The sequence below is a fragment of the Sebastes umbrosus genome, chromosome 14, assembly GCF_015220745.1.
Source record: "Sebastes umbrosus isolate fSebUmb1 chromosome 14, fSebUmb1.pri, whole genome shotgun sequence".
NCBI classification, from domain to species: domain Eukaryota; kingdom Metazoa; phylum Chordata; class Actinopteri; order Perciformes; family Sebastidae; genus Sebastes; species Sebastes umbrosus.
Genome location: NC_051282.1, coordinates 31,376,627 through 31,397,377, shown reverse-complemented (window position 1 = coordinate 31,397,377; position 20,751 = coordinate 31,376,627). Strand labels below are relative to the sequence as shown.

Sequence of the window (20,751 nt, the reverse complement as noted above, 5' to 3'; positions counted from 1 at the left end):
TCAGCTGTCAGAGCGTTATATATAATACTAAATTACCAACGTCATATTCACATGTACAACCCATAAATGACATGACATCAGTTTGAAAAGAGAAAGAAGCTGAAAAACATCTGATCAGACAGCGAGCTCGGCTGGATCAGAGCAGAATTACAGAGGTGAAATGTCCACAATCAAAAACATGTTCAAAACATCGGTTCAGAGTGTAACGTGGTGAGATGATAATAAAGCAATTATCATAGATGTTGGTGATCAGAATAAAACTATAGATTATTTATATTATTGTAAATGTTCTCACGTGCTGCACATTATGCTCAAAGTGACTGATGAGGAAAAAAGAGCCTTGATGTCTTAATAAGAAAAAAGATTTAAACTTGTATGTTAATGTGTGAGATGACTGAACATGTTATAACATTTGTGTATTATTAGAACAACAACATGGATATTTTACATGAATTAAAACATGTCAAACAAACAGCTGACTCGGAGGATGATTCTTGGACATTAATTCTCACGTTCTGATTAATTATCTTCAGCTCAGTTCTGTCCTCCCCGTGAGGAGGAGTCAATGCAAAACTCAGATGTCTTCCACCTCTACTTATCTGACTGCAGAGAGGAGGACAGAGGACAGTGGACACACAGTTTAACATGATGGACTATAGGACAGGACTGCTGCTTTTAACCATCTGCTGCTGGACAGGTCAACATTTATACTGATGTTGAGTTGACATAGTTTTTATTTGTGTAACTGATATATTTCTCATGATGTATTTTTATATCTTGACAGGTGTTGATGGTCAGACTCTGACAGAATCTGAACCAGCGATTAAAAGACCTGGAGAATCCCACAGACTGACCTGTACAGCCTCTGGATTCACATTCAGCAGCTCTTATATGGCCTGGGTTAGACAGGCTCATGGAAAAGGACTGGAGTGGATCGCTTATATCTATACTGACAGTAGCAGCAAATACTACTCTCAGTCAGTTCAGGGCCGGTTCACCATCTCCAGAGACGACAACAGACAGCAGGTGTATCTCCAGATGAACAGTCTGAGGACTGAAGACTCTGCTGTGTATTACTGTGCCAGAGAGCCACAACAACACAAACCATCAGTAGACCTGAACAAAAACCCCTCAGTGCCTGAACACTTGTAACATGAAGCCACCAGAGGAGGAGCCCTCAGACCACTAATGATTTCAACACCAGCTCACTGTCACACTGAAGACAGAAACAGACCTAAAACCCACCTGAGACCGCCCACGATCCCGACTGACTTCACTGTCTTTCAGAGGCTCTAGTAGGTTCAGTTTTAGGGTTAGAGTGAAGACACAGATATCAGATGAAACTAGAAAACATAAAGAATCCATTAGTATGTCATGCTACAATGTCAGGAAGGAAATAAATAACATTCCAAAGTTGGGCTAAATACAGACATGCCCACTTTATGATAATCACATGTAGTATAAATGTGTTATTGTCTCCTATTTTAAAATGGTGTGTTTGAATATTTCTGCATACTGGGGTCCCTAAACAGTCTTGGAATTACATAAATTGGGTATCACTGTAAAGCTGAGACTCTTGTGGATCCAATGAGCTCAACTGTATTCATGTGTGATGATGTTAGTCCCCATAGGAGACATTTCATTGACCTTACTGTATAAAATTACCTGTGGTGACCTCTAGGATATTCACAGCGTCATGAAACTTTACAGGCACAAACTAGAGACCTAGAGCATTCAGAGGATGGATGGATCAGACTAGAGACCTAGAGCATTCAGAGGATGGATGGATCAAACTAGAGACCTAGATCATTCAGAGGATGGATGGATCAGACTAGAGACCTAGAGCATTCAGAAGATGGATGGATCAGACTAGAGACCTAGAGCATTCAGAGGATGGAAGGCTTTCCTAGCTAGATTGATCAGTAAAGGGGTTTCTGAGCAGTTTACACAACACAAGTGCTCGCCAGCCAATCGCCAAAAAAACTACAATTCTTGCAGAAATCTCCCAAATGTCAAAAGTTTTTGATCCCAAATCACAGCATGGATTTTTCTATTCTGTTCCTCAAGGTTTTGGTGTCTTAATGTGGTATTTTGGAGTGATTATTGATCATTTCTATCAATTCTCAGGGTGGAGAGAGTTGCCGTGATGACGGATTTAGTGCTTATGTAGAGGTGGACATCATCAGCATAGAAGTTGAAGTGGGGGTCATGATGACGGATGATATTACAGAGGGGGAGAGTGTAGAGGATGAATAGGAGAGGACCGAACTTAAAATACTTAAAGTAAAAGTATACACTGTGCAGTAAAATATACTTAAAGTATTTAAAGTAAAAGTATGCATAGTACAGTTAAGTATATTTGAAGTACTTAAAGTAAAAGTATGCATTGTGAGGTAAAATGTACTTAAAGTAAAAGTATGCATTGTGCAGTAAAATGTACTTAAAGTAAAAGTATGCATTGTGCAGTAAAATGTACTCAAAGTGCTTAAAGTAAAAGTATGCATTGTGCAGTAAAATGTACATAAAGTAAAAGTATGCATTTTGCAGTAAAATGTACATAAAGTAAAAGTATGCATTGTGCAGTAAAATGTATTATATATCATTCAAAATGTGTGAATAAATGCAGTTAGGAGTTAATACATGTAAATATAATACATTCACTTATTAAAAGTTGACAGTAAAACAAAGTTAACAGTAGTTTTATTTCTGTAAATGAGACTTTTTCTAAATGTTTGTGAGCGTAATGACATTAAAATATGAGATGTGAAGCAGAAGTGATTTCCAGGCATGTTTTCACTCTGCAGATATAAAAACAGTGAACAGACTCTTCTATTGGCTCCAGTTACACCAACATTGATGCTTCATATATGTTTGATTCTATATATGCAAACTCAGTGAGCTTCAGCTATAAAACATCACATCAGGCTGTCAGAGGAGTTCACAGCACGTCAGCTTCAACATCAACCATGTTCTCTGGAGCTCTGCTGCTGCTGTTGGCAGCTGGATGTGAGTCTCTCTGGATCTGTCAACACTTCTTCTTTTACAGTACAACTTGATATTTTTGGTGATAAAAAAACATGTTCTTGTTTTTTTAACAGGTGTGAAGGGTGAAACGTTGACTCAGCCAGCCTCTGTGACTGTGCAGCCAGGTCAACGTCTGACCATCACCTGTCAGGTCTCTTATTCTCTCAGCAGCTACTGGACAGCTTGGATCAGACAGCCTGCAGGGAAAGGACTGGAGTGGATCGGAATGGGAGCTGGTTCAACCACATACTACAAAGATTCACTGAAGAACAAGTTCAGTATCAGTTTAGACTCTTCCAGCAAGACAGTGACTCTAAACGGACAGAACGTGCAGCCTGAAGACTCTGCTGTGTATTACTGTGCCAAAGACACACAGTGAGAGACGATAATAGGAGAGTCATACAAAAACTACTTCCTCTATTTACCACCACCACTGGGAACACTCTGTTATCTCAGCATCACTTTATTTTTGTAATACTGTTGATTAAATTCTCTGTATTAGTGTGGTGAAACTGGGTCCACATGTCTTAATAAGTACATGCATGAAGATCATTAAAGAAAACATAAAACGTAAATAAATAAAATCCACAAAGTTCTGAAATTAAAACATTTTACAGCGATAAAAAAGGAGCATTTATATATTTAGAAAGTTAACCGGTAACTTCAGTCCACCCTAAACTAGATACGTTTTTAAAAGTTGATTGTCTCAAAGAAACCTATAAATAATGTTTTCCTCAAAGACACCAGGACTCTGATGGACTTCTAACCTTTAACCTAAATGATATCAATCACACCTGAGATGATCAGTCAGTCGGACTTTTATGGTTCTGACTAGTTTACAGATATTTGAGTTCTTGTATATTGATGCTGAGAGAAGATGAAAAAGAACTAATTGATTCTTTTGATGCAAAGCGATATAGAAAGAATATATATATAAGTAAAAGTATGCACTGTGCCGTAAAATGAACTTAAAGTTAAAGTGTGTAAGTATTATCATCTAAATGTAGTTACAGTAGCCTCCAGTAAAAGTACTATCAGTTAAATGTAGTTAAAGTTCTGAAAGTAAAAGTATAGATGTGTCAGTAAAATGTTTCTTTAGTTTTTTGTCACATTTTTTATGTGATTTGTGCATAAAATGTGTTGACTGGTACAAAAAGTGACTTATAAATGAACTATGAACTACCATAGTTTTCATGTCTTTGAAGGAGTTGGTTTCAGTTCCTGAGCAGCTGTTTTCCTCTAGAGGCTCAGAGTTTCTTCAAACATCTGCAAACATCTGAAACCACTAAAAGTCTTTTATGCAAAAACCTGAAAACCAGCAACATCACACTGAAGTTTTTATACTATTTACATGATCCTGGCTGCCGTCTCTGTGTTTCTGTTTGCAGCAAATAAAGTCATTAAATGAATAATTCAATGCAGTAATTAATCAAAAAGAAAAAGCTGTGCTCATAAGTTTGAAGTTAATGTGATGTAGGAGACGCTGACGGGGAAACAGCTCACATCATATTTAACATCACATCATCATTGTTATTTCAACGTTGATTTTAACGAATATGTTTTCCATAATCCATGATTCATGTTAATATTCACATTAAGAATAGTGAAGTAATGACATTAAAATATGAGATGTGAAGCTGAGGTGATTTCCAGGCATGTTTTCACTCTGCAGATATAAAAACAGTGAACAGACTCTTCTATTGGCTCCAGTTAGACCAACATTGATGCTTCATATATGTTTGATTCTATATATGCAAACTCAGTGAGCTTCAGCTATAAAACATCACATCAGGCTGTCAGAGGAGTTCACAGCACGTCAGCTTCAACATCAACCATGTTCTCTGGAGCTCTGCTGCTGCTGTTGGCAGCTGGATGTGAGTCTCTCTGGATCTGTCAACACTTCTCCTTTTACAGTACAACTTGATATTTTTGTAATAAAATAACATCTTCTTGTTTTTTTAACAGGTGTGAAGGGTGAAACGTTGACTCAGCCAGCCTCTGTGACTGTGCAGCCAGGTCAACGTCTTACCATCACCTGTCAGGTCTCTTATACTCTTAGCTACTACACAGCTTGGATCAGACAGCCTGCAGGGAAAGGACTTGAGTGGATCGGAAGCGGAGCTATTGGAAACACAACATACTACAAAGATTCACTGAAGAACAAGTTCAGTATCAGTTTAGACTCTTCCAGCAACACAGTGACTCTAAACGGACAGAACGTGCAGCCTGAAGACTCTGCTGTGTATTACTGTGCCAGAGAGCCACAACAACACAAACCATCAGTAGACCTGAACAAAAACCCCTCAGTGCCTGAACACTTGTAACATGAAGCCACCAGAGGAGGAGCCCTCAGACCACTAATGATTTCAACACCAGCTCACTGTCACACTGAAGACAGAAACAGACCTAAAACCCCCCTGAGACCGCCCGCCATCCCAGCTGACTTTACTGTCTTTCAGAGGCTCTAGTAGGTTCAGTTTTAGGGTTAGAGTGAAGACACAGATATCAGATGAAACTAGAAAACATAAAGAATCCATTTGGACCAACCATGTCATGCTACCATGTCGGGAAGGAAATAAATAACGTCCAAAGTTGGGCTAAATACAGACATGCCCACTTTATGATAATATGTGTTATTGTCTCCTATTCTAAAATGTTGTATCTGAATATGTCTGCATACTGGGGTCCCTAAACAGTCTTGAATTACATTAATTGGGTATCACTGTAAAGCTGAGACTCTTGTGGTTCCAATGAGCCCAAATGTATTCATGTGTGATGATGTTACTCCCCATAGGAGACATTTCATTGACCTCACTGTATAAAATGACCTGTGGTGACCTCTACGATAATCACTACCTCATGAAACTTTACAGCCACAAAATACAGACCTAGAGCATTCAGAGGATGGATGACTTTCCTAGCTAGATTAATCAATAAGGGGTTTTCGAGCAACTTACACAACAGAAGTGCTCGCCATCCAATCGCCAAAGAAATGCAATTCTTTCAGAAATCTCCAAAATGTCAAAAGTTTTTGATCCCAAATCACAGCATGGCTTTTTCTATGGTGTTCCTCAGGGTCTTGGTGTCTTAATGTGGCATTTTGAAGGGATTATTGATCATTTTTTATCAATTCTCAGGGTGGAGATAGTCGCCGTGATGACGGATTTAGTGTATATGTAGAGGTGGACATCATCAGCGTAGAAGTTGAAGTGTGGGTCATGATGATGGATTTAGTGTATATGTAGAGGTGGGCGTCATCAGCGTAGAAGTTGAAATGGGGGTCATGATGATGGATGATATTACAAAGGGGGAGCGTGTAGAGGAGAACAGGAGAGGACCAAGCACAAAGCCCTGAGGTATGCCTTGAGTAGCCGTGGTAAAGATGCAGTTAATGCTGATGAACTGGTGTCTGTCTGTGAGATATGAATGAAGCCAGGAGAGGGCAATACAGGTGATGTTGAGAGAGGATTCAAGATGTTGATGAACTGACAGGATTTCTGCTTCTCTGAAGGAAATATGGGATCTTAATATAAAGCACTTTAGACTAATTCAACTGAAACATGTCAGATAAGCCTTAAACACAGAGGACAGATGAATGTAAAATGAACTTTCACATTCCATCCATCCGTCCATCCGTTAGCTACTAGCTTATTCAATCCCAGGTGACAGAGAGCGAGAGATGAGGTATATAGACAGGTCACCAGTCAATCACAGGACTCATTCACAGCCTTATCAAGCCTGATCTAGTCGTATCCTCCCTGTGAGGAGGAGTCAATGCAAAACTCAGATGTCTTCCACCTCTACTTAACTGACTGCAGAGAGGAGGGCAGAGGACAGTGGACACACAGTTTAACATGATGGACTATAGGACAGGACTGCTGCTTTTAACCATCTGCTGCTGGACAGGTCAACATTTACACTGATGTTGAGTTGACATAGTTTTTATTTGTGTAACTGACATATTTCTCATGATGTATTTTTATATCTTGACAGGTGTTGATGGTCAGACTCTGACAGAATCTGAATCAGTGATTAAAAGACCTGGAGAATCCCACAGACTGACCTGTACAGCCTCTGGACTTACCATTTCTGGCTACTATATGAATTGGATCAGACAGGCTCCTGGAAAAGGACTGGAGTGGATCGCTTCTATTTATAGTAGTAGCATCTACTACTCCCAGTCAGTCCAGGGGAGATTCACCATCTCTAGAGATGACTCCAGCAGTAAAGTCTATCTACAGATGAACAGTCTGAAGACCGAGGACACAGCAGTGTATTACTGTGCCAGAGACACACAGTGAGAGACGATAATAGGAGAGTCATACAAAAACTACTTCCTCTATTTACCACCACCACTGGGAACACTCTGTTATCTCAGCATCACTTTATTTTGTAATACTGTTGATTAAATTCTCTGTATTAGTGTGGTGAAACTGGGTCCACATGTCTTAATAAGCACATGCATGAAGATCATTAAGAAAAAGTACATTTTGTTAACATGTTAAAACAGAAAGCTTCCATGTGATTTGCAGATTTTACACCATTTTCTTTTTTCATAAAAAATTCTGATATTAACACATTTTACAGCGGTAAAAAAGGAGCATTTATATGTTTAGAAAGTTAACTGGTTTACAACCAAGACGGCGACGGCCAAAAACCAAGATGGTGACGGTGAAAATGTTGAACTCGAGGCTTCAAAACCGTAGTCCACTAACCAATGGGTGACGTCATGGTGACTACGTCCACTTCTTATATTCAGTCTATGGTTGGGACAGTTTATCGTGACTCACAGCAACGCCTGCATTTATAAGAAGACAACCTTATTGTGATGAAAACTTTACAATATTCTGTTTTCAGACATTAACTCACTAACTTCCAGAGTTTTAAAACATATCTTTACATTAAATCAAATCAAAGCAGCGCTACAAGTTTACTAAATTAACCATCTAGATGGTGACATTTAAGTCCATATAAGATCTTTCATAAAAATATGTACTTTAAATAAAAACTGATTCCTCTCTGGTCACTAGAGAAGACACACTGTTTACACCTTCAACTGATTCAAATGACATTTAAAAGATGATTGAACAATATGCAAATGAAGGTGACTTCTAAAGAAGTGAGTGAGTGTCAGTGAGAGACAGAAGAGCTCCATCAGCTCAGCTTCAACATCAACCATGTTCTCTGGAGCTCTGATACTGCTGCTGGCAGCTGGATCCTGTGAGGAGCTTTCACTGGATTCACACTAATAAACACATTAGAAACACTGAATAGTCAGATGAATGATGGAGATAATGTTGATTTGTGTTTCCACAGGTGTGAACAGTATTGATCTCATCCAGCCAGACTCAATGGTTGTGCAGCCTGGACAGTCTTTGACCATCACCTGTCAGGTCTCTGGTTATTCTCTGACTGATGACAGCTATGCAACCGGTTGGATCAGACAGTGTGAAGGAAAACCAATGGACTGGATTTCCCATCGGCGGGGTGGAGGAGACTTTTACTAAAATAATGCTCTGAAGAACAAGTTCCTTTACCACACTCACACTTCTACCAGCTCGGTGACATTAACAGGACAGAACGTGCAGCCTGAGGACACAGCTGTGTATTACTGTGTACGTGTTACTCCACAGTGATACAAACCACCAACAGACCTGCACAAATACTCAGCAACCAGCCAGACTCAACCACACACACACTAGATGTGAACATTAATAAAGACACTCTCTGATGAGCTGATAAACATTAATGTTTAAGTCTCATTTGACTTCCACTGCAGCCGACATCAGTGTAGAAGAGACTCAGAGAAGCTTGATTTCCCCTCAGTACAAGATGACACCATTTCATCCATTTATTGTTGTGTATTTAGATGTCTACAAAACATGGGGACAACAATTTTCCTGTTTCCATGCAACTGGATGGAAAATAACACCTGATAATGTAACTATAACGTAAACAGTTGCTCTCTATTTTCACAAACAGGATGTAAATGTCTGATTTGTATTGTGGCCGAGGTGAAAATACCTCTAAACTGCTCCACCACCAGTTAAAGATCGTCATTGTGTCATTGTTATTTCCCATTATTTTCCATCAGTCCATGAATATTAGTGTTTTTAATATTTTACAGCTGTTGTAGAGATACTCTTCTTATGGAAATGTATCTGTGTCACATGTTCCCTTTTTAAACCTGCAGAGGGAGGTCTATGCAAACTCTTCCTCTCTTATAAACACACCATCAGCAACTGGTGGCAGAACTCTGGAACAGTTTTATATATTTCTGAAACACTCAGATCAGAAAGCTCTGAACTAGAGCGTTTATCCCAGAAATGGGAAATACAATTATCTGGAGTTTATTATTTGTAGTTGCTATTCATGGTGAGAAAATCTATTCTGATTTACTGCTCCGTAAATATCTAACTTGTGATGTAGATATAAGTGTGAATGATGACGATGTCTTACCTTACAGGAGTCTGGAGTGAGATCAAACTGGACCAGTCTCCCTCTGAGGTGAAAAGACCTGGAGAGACAGTGAAGATGTCCTGTATCACGTCTGGTTATAGCATGACAAGCAACTATATTCACTGGATACAACAGAGACCAGGAGAAGCTCTGGAGTGGATCGGGAGGATAAGCCCATATAGTAACACTGCTAGCTATGCCAGCTCCTTTCAAAGCCGTTTCAGTTTTACTCAAGATGTGCCCAGCAGCACTCAGTACCTCGAGGTCACGAGCCTGACAGCACAAGATTCTGCTGTTTACTTCTGTGCTCGACAGACACACAGTGACTGAAGACAGTGGAGCAGCTGCACTAAAACCTCCACAGACAACAAACTGCAGTGATCTTAATAACATCTGGGTTCTCTCACCACCTGCTAAAACACGCTGACATATCCTCATTACATTTTAAACTCATGAGTACATATTTATTCTCTTTGTGAGGTTACATCACTCACAGTTATTTCAAATATCAAAGCATTATCTAATATTAAATGTCACACTTAGAAGTACAAACCAAAAATCATGTGAAATCAGTTTGAAAATAAGCTGAAAAACATTGGATGACAGAGTGAACTGGATCACAACATAATCATAAAGTTGAAATGTCCATTGGTTAGATGGATGGTGATGAACATGATGAGATGGCAATAAACCAATTTACAAAAAATGGATATCAGAGGGATGCTGTAGATTATTGAGCTAAACGTGAATTATGTTGCTCATTATCAAGTGTAGACCACACAATGTCAGTTTCATGTAAATTGGATGATGTTTGTCACATAACGCTGACTTGCTGTTGCCAGTAGGTGGCGCTATGACTATGAGTCAATATTGCCATGTAGATGTCCTCAGGCCTTGACTGCTATGGAGTAGGTCCAGTTTGGGGCAGATTGGACCAAGTACAGTTGAGTTACAATAGTTTGTTGTTCAATGGCGAATCATGTATATTCTCCGCCACGCCACGTCAACGCCGTTTCATAAAAACTCAAGATTTGACCAACTTTTCATCACAGAGGTCTTGAAATTGTACTGACCAAATCTGAAGTTGATCGGGTTAAATCTGTATGGAGGAGTTTGTTAAAGTACAGAGCCTGGAAATGGCCAAAAATACATGAAAAAAATAAATTAAAATAAAATAAAAATCAAGCAAAATTCAAAATGGCCGACTTCCTGTTGGGTCTAGAGCATGGCCCCAAGAGACTTTTTTTTTTAAGGCTACATGTGAGACGTGTCTACCAAATTTCATACATCTAGGTGAAACGTACTGCAAGGCCTGCTTCATTGAAATGTTGTAGGGGGCCCTATCGAGCCCCCTTGCCACACCCAAGCACACAAACAAAATCCGTTAACACATTTTAGCACTGTTAATGAGTGTGCCAAGTTCATTTATTTTAAAGCCACCCTAGCACCTAAAAAACAACTTCCTGTTTCATGGCAAACAATGCATCACCACGGCAACGGCATTTCACGAAAACTCAAAAGCCTCGCCGTCTGGCATCATGAAGGTCTTACCATATTCATGAGCAAATTTGAGGTGGATCTGGTTAACCTGCTAAGAGTAATACGCCAAAATATGGTGACTGTAACTTCCTGTTGCCACTAGGTGGCGCTATGATTATGATTGAAAATTGGCATGTAGATGTCTTCAGGCCTGAACTCCCTTCAAATGTGACGCGAGACATCGAAATTCGCCATGCCGCCACGGCGCCGCCATTTGACGAAAAATCACAATCTTCGCAAGGAAGCATCATCCAGGTCTTAAGGCTTTTCTGATAAATTCTGAGAGGGATCTGATTAATCTGTGAGGAGTATGTTGTAAAAGTACACAACCTGTGACTTCCTCTTGCCAGTAGGTGGTGCTGTGACCGAGACAAAAGTCGCATGTGGATGTCGTCAGACAGGGACTTTTATCACGCACTAGATATTTGGAGCAGATTGGTTAATGTAATTGGTTAATGCTTTTGAGCCATTTTGCCACACCTACACGCAAATCCCATAAAATATATACATTTTCACCACTTCTGATTCAAAGTGTTGTTCGTTTCTGAGCATGTTTAACCCCTCAAAAATTATATTAATTTCGGAGAATAATAAACATAACGATTTAAATAGTGCCTCACTGAAAACATGTGAAAGGGAAGTTTGGGGTCCCCTGCTGGAGCTGTTGCCCCCGCGACCCGATCCCGGATAAGCGGTTGAAGATGGATGGATGGATGGATGAAAACATGTTAGACAAACTTTAAATCGACTGACCTCGAGGAATGACTCATGAACTTTGGTTCTCCAGTTTCAAACTGAAAAGCCAAATGCATTCAATCCTCCCCGTGAGGAGGAGTCAATGCAAAACTCAGATGTCTTCCACCTCTACTTATCTGACTGCAGAGAGGAGGACAGAGGACAGTGGACACATAGTTTAACATGATGGACTATAGGACAGGACTGCTGCTTTTAACCATCTGCTGCTGGACAGGTCAACATTTACACTGATGTTGAGTTGACATAGTTTTTATTTGTGTAACTGATATATTTCTCATGATGTATTTTTATATCTTGACAGGTGTTGATGGTCAGACTCTGACAGAATCTGAACCAGTGATTAAAAGACCTGGAGAATCCCACAGACTGACCTGTACAGCCTCTGGATTCACATTCAGCAGCTCTTATATGGCCTGGGTTAGACAGGCTCCTGGAAAAGGACTGGAGTGGATCGCTTATATCTATACTGACAGTAGCAACATGTTCTACTCCCAGTCAGTTCAGGGCCGGTTCACCATCTCCAGAAACAACAACAGACAGCAGCTGTATCTGCAGATGAACAGTCTGAGGACTGAAGACTCTGCTGTTTATTATTGTGCTCGAGAGCCACAGTGACTGGAGTTGGTTGAACAGCTGTACAAAATCCTACAGGACTCATTCTGGCTGGACTGATAGACAACAACCATGAAGAGTTTTTTCACAACAATTAGCCTATAATTTATTTTTATATTGAATTTTTTCACAACTTGTTTTATATTAACAATAAATTAATACCTTTCCCTGCATTATACATATTCCTGAAAACACATTAAAAACACAATAAAGATCAGCTGTTCATGAAAGGGATAAAAACAGCATCTGGTTTCTGAAATTAAACTTCTACAAATTCGACACAATAAAGAAAAAATGAAGACACAATAATATCTGTAAATGAAGTGTAATCTAAAGAGAGTCATGAATATGAGAATGAAATTCTTTTATAAAATCACTAAAATCAGATCTTAACTGAGCTGAACTACAGCTACAGCTCACTACCTTATATGGAGTTCATATATGTGATGAAATTATAATATTAGCAGTCAAAGGATCGTTGTTGTGTTTAAACTGCAGAGAAACGTCTACACTGTAAAAAAATCCTCTTTTCTTAAGCAATTTGACATTTTGTCCTGTATTTCAATATGACAAAAAAAAACATGTAAAAATTAGAAGAATTAAATGTTTATTGAAATGTGTCATTTTTTTTAACAAAATAAATCTGTATGAATGGAATACATTAAATATCTGTCTTTTTTAACAGCTTTTGAATGCTAATTTTAACAAAACTAACCGTGAAAATAAAGTATTCTTTACTGAAAAGTGAAAAGTGCAAGAAAATATATCCCTAAAGAAAGAAATATTTTGTCGTTTTGCATAACTTAGTACTTTACATACATAAACTGTAAAAACACAGGTATTGACTGTGAAACAGTTAAAAACTGCATTTTAACAGATTTTGACTTCCTCTTTAACGTAACATTAGTATAAATTTTAATTGTTAAATAAGTGCATTTCATGTTATAAAAAACGGTTTAAACCCATAAAGTTACATTTTAAAAAGTTATTAACTGTGTTTTACGCTTCCTTACATTTATATATATGACTTGTGAATCAAACATTAATTACCCATCACTACGTTCCCCTTTACACAGAAGAAAAGGTTTCACAGTCCGTCCGTGCAACACGGATCGGAGTAATTGCTAATCAGTCCTGTAAAGTGTGACGTGAATGTTATACCTAAATAAGTAATTCCTGATCCGTCCCATGTCCTGTCCGATGGTAAAATGAATGAGGTCAACAGCCTATAGACATGGAGAGGATGTTGACAGGTTGGGACAATAAAGTTTTCTCTATCTGAATGTAATAAGAAAATGTTCATGTTCATATTAAGAATAATGATCCTAATAAAAACAGTGAACAGACTCTTCTATTGGCTCCAGTTAGACCAACATTGATGCTTCATATATGTTTGATTCTATATATGCAAACTCAGTGAGCTTCAGCTATAAAACATCACATCAGGCTGTCAGAGGAGTTCACAGCACGTCAGCTTCAACATCAACCATGTTCTCTGGAGCTCTGCTGCTGCTGTTGGCAGCTGGATGTGAGTCTCTCTGGATCTGTCAACACTTCTTCTTTTACAGTACAACTTGATATTTTTGTGATAAAAAACATGTTCTTGTTTTTTTAACAGGTGTGAAGGGTGAAACGTTGACTCAGCCAGCCTCTGTGACTGTGCAGCCAGGTCAACGTCTGACCATCACCTGTCAGGTCTCTTATTCTGTTAGCAGCTACTGGACAGCTTGGATCAGACAGCCTGCAGGGAAAGGACTGGAGTGGATCGGAATGGAAGCTACTGGAGCCACCGCATACTACAAAGATTCACTGAAGAACAAGTTCAGTATCAGTTTAGACTCTTCCAGCAAGACAGTGACTCTAAACGGACAGAACGTGCAGCCTGAAGACTCTGCTGTGTATTACTGTGCCAGAGACACACACTGGTTAAAGTTACCAGAGAAGCTGTACAAAAACCTTAAAGGATGTATTCTTACAAAGACCAACAGGGGGCAGTAGGAGACCTAAAATATGATGGCAGTAAAGAGCAGTATAACAACGCCACTAGATGAGCTGCAGGTGATTTTGTGGTGTTTGACTTCCTGTTTGTTTTTTACCAACAATGTGATGCTGAATAACTGACTGAGTCTCAGTTTTATTGAGACTGTTGATGTCTAAATGTGGTTTTCTTTCCTCTGTGTTGGTTTGTAAAAGACAACAACATGACTTTTAAGTTTTGTTTGTAATAGTAATCACATTCACATCCTCGAACAGACTGTAGAACTGGGTAACAATTTGTGTCATTCAGCAATTACACATTTGAGTGATCAAAATCACATGTGGAGTTCCCCACATGTCCTTTCTCAGGCCGCTACATGATCCCACTACTTAGTTTATGGAAAACAACGAAATCTGACAACAGCTGAGTCCTCCCTGTGAGGAGGAGTCAATGCAAAACTCAGATGTCTTCCACCTCTACTTATCTGACTGCAGAGAGGAGGACAGAGGACAGTGGACACACAGTTTAACATGATGGACTATAGGACAGGACTGCTGCTTTTAACCATCTGCTGCTGGACAGGTCAACATTTACACTGAACTTTTAGTTGATGTTTTCTTTTTAGTTATAACTTGTTGCATTATAGTTTTCTTTGCCATCTTGACAGGTGTTGATGGTCAGACTCTGACAGAATCTGAACCAGTGAGTAAAAGACCTGGAGAATCCCACAGACTGACCTGTACAGCCTCTGGATTCACACTCAGCAGCTACGATATGAACTGGGTCAGACAGGCTCCTGGAAAAGGACTGGAGTGGATCGCCTGGAGTCATTACGGTGGCAGCAGCACATCCTACTCCCAGTCAGTTCAGGGCCGGTTCACCGTCTCCAGAGACAACAACAGACAGCAGCTGTATCTGCAGATGAACAGTCTGAGGACTGAAGACTCTGCTGTTTATTATTGTGCTCGAGAGCCACAGTGACTGGAGTTGGTTGAGCAGCTGTACAAAATCCTACAGGACTCTTTCTGACTGGACTGATAAACAACAACTACCTCATAGGATTATCATCTTTGTTTGGGGATCAAGGAAATTACTGCATGTGCTAATTTAAGAACAATGTACAGAATCAGGGGGCCAAGCTGCAGATTCTGACCGAGATACAATGATTGCTCTAAAACAGTGGATGTGATAAGAAGAAAAGAATAAACCTGATATATAACCATTAACGGTGGCTGCTGCACCTCTCCAGACTGTACAATCACACACACCTCCAGCCCAACAGCTTTCAAATTACTGATCAGGTTTCACCACTTTGACTCAACATCTCACTCTAAAGCAAAGAATCTCTGTCAGTCTGTCCCTCTGTGTTTTATTATCTCCAGAACCGTCCATCCCATCGATTTGGTGGGTGTATTGCTGGAAACCCGATGGCATGCAGTGTTGAATTTGGTACAATTTGCACACGTTAAACACGAGCGAATAGCTCATCATAATGAACGTCTTCACTTGAAGTAGTCCCAGAAACTGATAGGATACAGTTACACTGAACACTTTGTGAGAACCAGTAATGTTTGATTAGAAACACATTTCTAAACAGAGATGTGAATGTAGAAATCATATCACTAAATAGGCATATTCTTGCTTATTCCATAACAGAGCTGCATTAAACACAGCAGCTGAACAATAAACAGCATTTGTGTAATTAAATGTTTTTAGTTTTTTCTAATTGTCTAACCTGAGATTGAAGTCTTTACTTCTTTTAGTTTGCAGGAGTTTGGAGTGAAGTTAAATTATCAATATGCACAGAGTTCTGCAGGGACTGTGGATCGAGACAATAAATAGATGTTCAACTTATCTACTGTTTTGATTAGTCTTCTTCATTGTGATATAAAAAATATGTTTTATACGTAATTGACAATTGCTGCATGAAGTTAACGTTAATCAACCTAATTTCCGTAAAATTATACCAAATGTTTTAGTAAAGAAAGCAGAAATTATGAATTATTTTGACTATTACCAGAGGAACATAATGTTGATGGATTATCACAGGCTGGTATGTGTCAAAGTTTAGTCAGAATATTGGTTTGAAACCACGGCAACAAATAATGACACCTGTGACCACAGATGATATAAATTTGATTAAAACACCCAAAATTCAATCAAAGTAGTGGTCATTATATATTTTTTTGCAGAGACCATAGTAGGAACCATCCATGTTATTTTGGGGCAAATTAGATTAAAGAAATCCATATTTATGATATAATGAAGTTTGAGCTGAACAAAAACCCCTCAGTGCCTGAACACTTGTAACATGAAGCCACCAGAGGAGGAGCCCTCAGACCACTAATGATTGAAAAGCTCTTCATCTAACAGGAAACAAAACAGAAATAACAGACTTCCTTTGACTGAAAAACATGACTGATGAACACTAAATCAACAGAAGAACATAATGAGCCACATTCATTAAGGTGCTGTTTGGTGTTTTGTTTTAATTAAAATTGAATTAACAATACTCACTTCATATTGTTAAACTGCTAAACTATTGTCAAAGTCTTCACACGATGCAGACTGAGCTGAATAATGAAAGACAACCAAAATGATATATAATGTGTTTGTCGACCTATTGCACAAATTCTACTGGGAGGAATGACTCCTGTACATTAAACATTCATTCTCCAGTTTCACCAAACAGGAACTGAGATCCATTCAGATCCAGTTCTACACTGAGAGGAGGAGTCAATGCAAAACTCAGATGTCTTCCACCTCTACTTATCTGACTGCAGAGAGGAGGACAGAGGACAGTGGACACACAGTTTAACATGATGGACTATAGGACAGGACTGCTGCTTTTAACCATCTGCTGCTGGACAGGTCAACATTTACACTGATGTTGAGTTGACATAGTTCTGATTTGTGTATCAACTAAGTTCACGTGATGAATTTTTATATCTTGACAGGTGTTGATGGCCAGACTCTGACAGAATCTGAACCAGTGATTAAAAGACCTGGAGAATCCCACAGACTGACCTGTACAGCCTCTGGATTCACATTCAGCAGCTACTATATGAGCTGGATCAGACAGGCTCCTGGAAAAGGACTGGAGTGGATCGCTTATATTTATAGTAGTAGCATCCACTACTCCCAGTCAGTCCAGGGGAGATTCACCATCTCCAGAGATGACTCCAGCAGTAAAGTCTATCTACAGATGAACAGTCTGAAGACCGAGGACACAGCAGTGTATTACTGTGCCAGAGACACACAATGAGAGACGATAATAGGAGAGTCATACAAAAACTACTTCCTCTATTTACCACCACCACTGGGAACACTCTGTTATCTCAGCATCACTTTATTTTAGTAATACTGTTGATTAAATTCTCTGTATTAGTGTGGTGAAACTGGGTCCACATGTCTTAATAAGTACATGCATGAAGATCATTAAAAAAAAGTACATTTTGTTAACATTTTAAAACAGAAAGCTTCCATGTGATGTGCACATTTTACACCATTTTCTTTTTTCATGAAAAATTCTGATTTTAACACATTTTACAGCGGTAAAAAAGGATAATTTATATATTTAGAAAGTTAACTGGTTTACAACCAAGACGGCGACGGCCAAAAACCAAGATGGTGACGGTGAAAATGCCGAACTCGAGGCTTCAAAACCGTAGTCCACTAACCAATGGGTGACGTCATGGTGACTACGTCCACTTCTTATATTCAGTCTATGGTTGGGACAGTTTATCGTGACTCACAGCAACGCCTGCATTTATAAGAAGACAACCTTATTGTGATGAAAACTTTAGTTTGTTAAGTTAACTTTAAGTTTACTAAATTAACCATCTAGATGGTGACATTTAAGTCCATATAAGATCTAATCATAAAAATATGTACTTTAAATAAAAACTGATTTCTCTCTGGTCACTAGAGAAGACACACTGTTTACACCTTCAACTGATTCAAATAACATTTAAAAGATGATTCAACAATATGCAAATGAAGGTGACTTCTAAAGAAGTGAGTGAGTGTCAGTGAGAGACAGAAGAGCTCCATCAGCTCAGCTTCAACATCAACCATGTTCTCTGGAGCTCTGATACTGCTGCTGGCAGCTGGATCCTGTGAGGAGCTTTCACTGGATTCACACTAATAAACACATTAGAAACACTGAATAGTCAGATGAATGATGGAGATAATGTTGATTTGTGTTTCCACAGGTGTGAACAGTATTGATCTCATCCAGCCAGACTCAATGGTTGTGCAGCCTGGACAGTCTTTGACCATCACCTGTCAGGTCTCTGGTTATTCTCTGACTGATAACAGCTATGCAACCGGTTGGATCAGACAGTGTGAAGGAAAACCAATGGACTGGATTTCCCATCAGTGGGGAACAAGTGGCCTTTATCAAAATAATGCTCTGAAGAACAAGTTCAGCTACAGCAGAGACACTTCTGCTGGAACAGTGACTCTAAACGGACAGAACGTGCAGCCTGAGGACACAGCTGTGTATTACTGTGTACGTGTTGCTCCACAGTGATACAAACCACCAACAGACCTGCACAAATACTCAGCAACCAGCCAGACTCAACCACACACACATGTTGACAATGTCAGATAGAAAGAACGTCACAAGCAGTTACTTTACTTTAAAAATCCGTCTGTGTTCAACTTCAAACTCTTGTCCTAAATGTTTTATCCCTGAGTTCTTGTATGTTGATGCTGAGAGAAGATGAAAAAGAACTAATTGCTTCTTTTGATGCAAAGAGATATAAAAAGAAAAAAAAGATTATATTAATATAATTTACTGTTTATTGTGAACATGTTAAATGTTATACCTGCTAAATATCAGTATATTAACATTATTATTGGGAGCATGTTAACATTGAACTCAAAGCACCGCTGTGCTGAAGAACAGCCTCACATGGCTGTCGACTCTTACCTTGTTTAATGTTCTCTACATTATTTAGGACTGCTGATAGAGACGCACCGATCCAACCTTTTCAGTCCTGATACCGATAGAGATACCTGGGCTTTGGGTATCGGCCGATACCGAGTACCGATCTGATACCAGTGTTTAATTAATAAACTGTATGCCTCACTGTGTGGACGTGACTGGGATCATTCTCTAATGTGTAAGGAAACATCAGGCCTGACTTAAACATTGTTTTCTTAACATTGTAAAACAAAATGTAACAAATGAATACACATTTTTATTTTATTTATACTAATTAAATTTGTATTTTATTAAAATAATAAATCGTACACCAGCAGACTCTTCTATTGGCTCCAGTTAGACCAACATTGATGCTTCATATATGTTTGATTCTATATATGCAAACTCAGTGAGCTTCAGCTATAAAACATCACATCAGGCTGTCAGAGGAGTTCACAGCACGTCAGCTTCAACAACAACCATGTTCTCTGGAGCTCTGCTGCTGCTGTTGGCAGCTGGATGTGAGTCTCTCTGGATCTGTCAACACTTCTTCTTTTACAGTACAACTTGATATTTTTTGTGATAAAACCTGTTCTTATTTTTTTAACAGGTGTGAAGGGTGAAACGTTGACTCAGCCAGCCTCTGTGACTGTGCAGCCAGGTCAACGTCTGACCATCACCTGTCAGGTCTCTTATACTCTTAGCAGCTACTACACAGCTTGGATCAGACAGCCTGCAGGGAAAGGACTGGAGTGGATCGGAATGAAATATACTGGAGGCTCACACTACAAAGATTCACTGAAGAACAAGTTCAGTATCGACTTAGACTCTTCCAGCAACACAGTGACTCTAAACGGACAGAACGTGCAGCCTGAAGACTCTGCTGTGTATTACTGTGCCAGACACACACACTGGTTAAAGTTACCAGAGAAGCTGTACAAAAACCTTAAAGAATGTATTCTTACAAAGACCAACAGGGGGCAGTAGGAGACCTCAAATATGATGGCAGTAAAGAGCAGTATAACAACGCCACTAGATGAGCTGCAGGTGATTTTGTGGTGTTTGACTTCCTGTTTGTTTTTACCAACAATGTGATGCTGAATAACTGAGTGTGACGGTCTTTTCAAATCTAGTCATAAAACTCAGTCGTCTTAAAGGGGACCAACAGAAAAGAGGCCTCAGTTCTCTTTCTGTTCACACTATAGTTCCTCTGGAGCTCAGACCCACATCATCCTGATGAAATAAACTCATTAAGCCCATAATCATCTGAGTGGTGTTTATGGAAAACGCAGCGCTTTCGTCAAGTTGCTCCCACCACTGTGTTTTACGCTGTTTCAGGATGTCCTGCCGGTGCAATCAATGCAGTTATTAATGTGTTTTGTCATCAGTTATTACGATCATAAGGAGTATTTGGGAGTGAGACTGATACAGACAGAAAGGACGGACACGCGGA

The 20,751-nt window shown here is 39.2% G+C and overlaps 10 gene segments (V, D, J or C); all 10 read left to right on the top strand.

Annotated features, from left to right (window-relative positions):
• The first annotated feature begins 563 nt into the window (after positions 1-563).
• On the top strand, positions 564-1,225 carry LOC119502123. The segment is given in 2 exon segments: positions 564-697; positions 785-1,225. Coding segments are annotated over 2 exon segments (420 nt in total).
• Positions 1,226-2,854: 1,629 nt separating this feature from the next.
• Positions 2,855-3,564, top strand: LOC119502119. The segment is given in 2 exon segments: positions 2,855-3,006; positions 3,099-3,564. Coding segments are annotated over 2 exon segments (444 nt in total).
• Positions 3,565-4,672: 1,108 nt separating this feature from the next.
• LOC119502111 lies at positions 4,673-5,438 on the top strand. The segment is given in 2 exon segments: positions 4,673-4,898; positions 4,990-5,438. Coding segments are annotated over 2 exon segments (498 nt in total).
• A 1,413-nt stretch (positions 5,439-6,851) lies between these two features.
• Positions 6,852-7,501, top strand: LOC119502166. The segment is given in 2 exon segments: positions 6,852-6,930; positions 7,018-7,501. Coding segments are annotated over 2 exon segments (360 nt in total).
• Positions 7,502-11,904: 4,403 nt separating this feature from the next.
• Positions 11,905-12,393, top strand: LOC119501372. The segment is given in 2 exon segments: positions 11,905-11,992; positions 12,080-12,393. Coding segments are annotated over 2 exon segments (366 nt in total).
• A 1,349-nt stretch (positions 12,394-13,742) lies between these two features.
• On the top strand, positions 13,743-14,403 carry LOC119502109. The segment is given in 2 exon segments: positions 13,743-13,918; positions 14,009-14,403. Coding segments are annotated over 2 exon segments (519 nt in total).
• Positions 14,404-14,803: 400 nt separating this feature from the next.
• Positions 14,804-16,038, top strand: LOC119502138. The segment is given in 2 exon segments: positions 14,804-14,950; positions 15,036-16,038. Coding segments are annotated over 2 exon segments (366 nt in total).
• A 1,149-nt stretch (positions 16,039-17,187) lies between these two features.
• On the top strand, positions 17,188-17,633 carry LOC119501371. The segment is given in 2 exon segments: positions 17,188-17,239; positions 17,326-17,633. Coding segments are annotated over 2 exon segments (360 nt in total).
• A 720-nt stretch (positions 17,634-18,353) lies between these two features.
• On the top strand, positions 18,354-18,917 carry LOC119502153. The segment is given in 2 exon segments: positions 18,354-18,486; positions 18,583-18,917. Coding segments are annotated over 2 exon segments (363 nt in total).
• Positions 18,918-19,769: 852 nt separating this feature from the next.
• On the top strand, positions 19,770-20,300 carry LOC119502125. The segment is given in 2 exon segments: positions 19,770-19,819; positions 19,909-20,300. Coding segments are annotated over 2 exon segments (417 nt in total).
• The last annotated feature ends 451 nt before the right edge of the window (positions 20,301-20,751 follow it).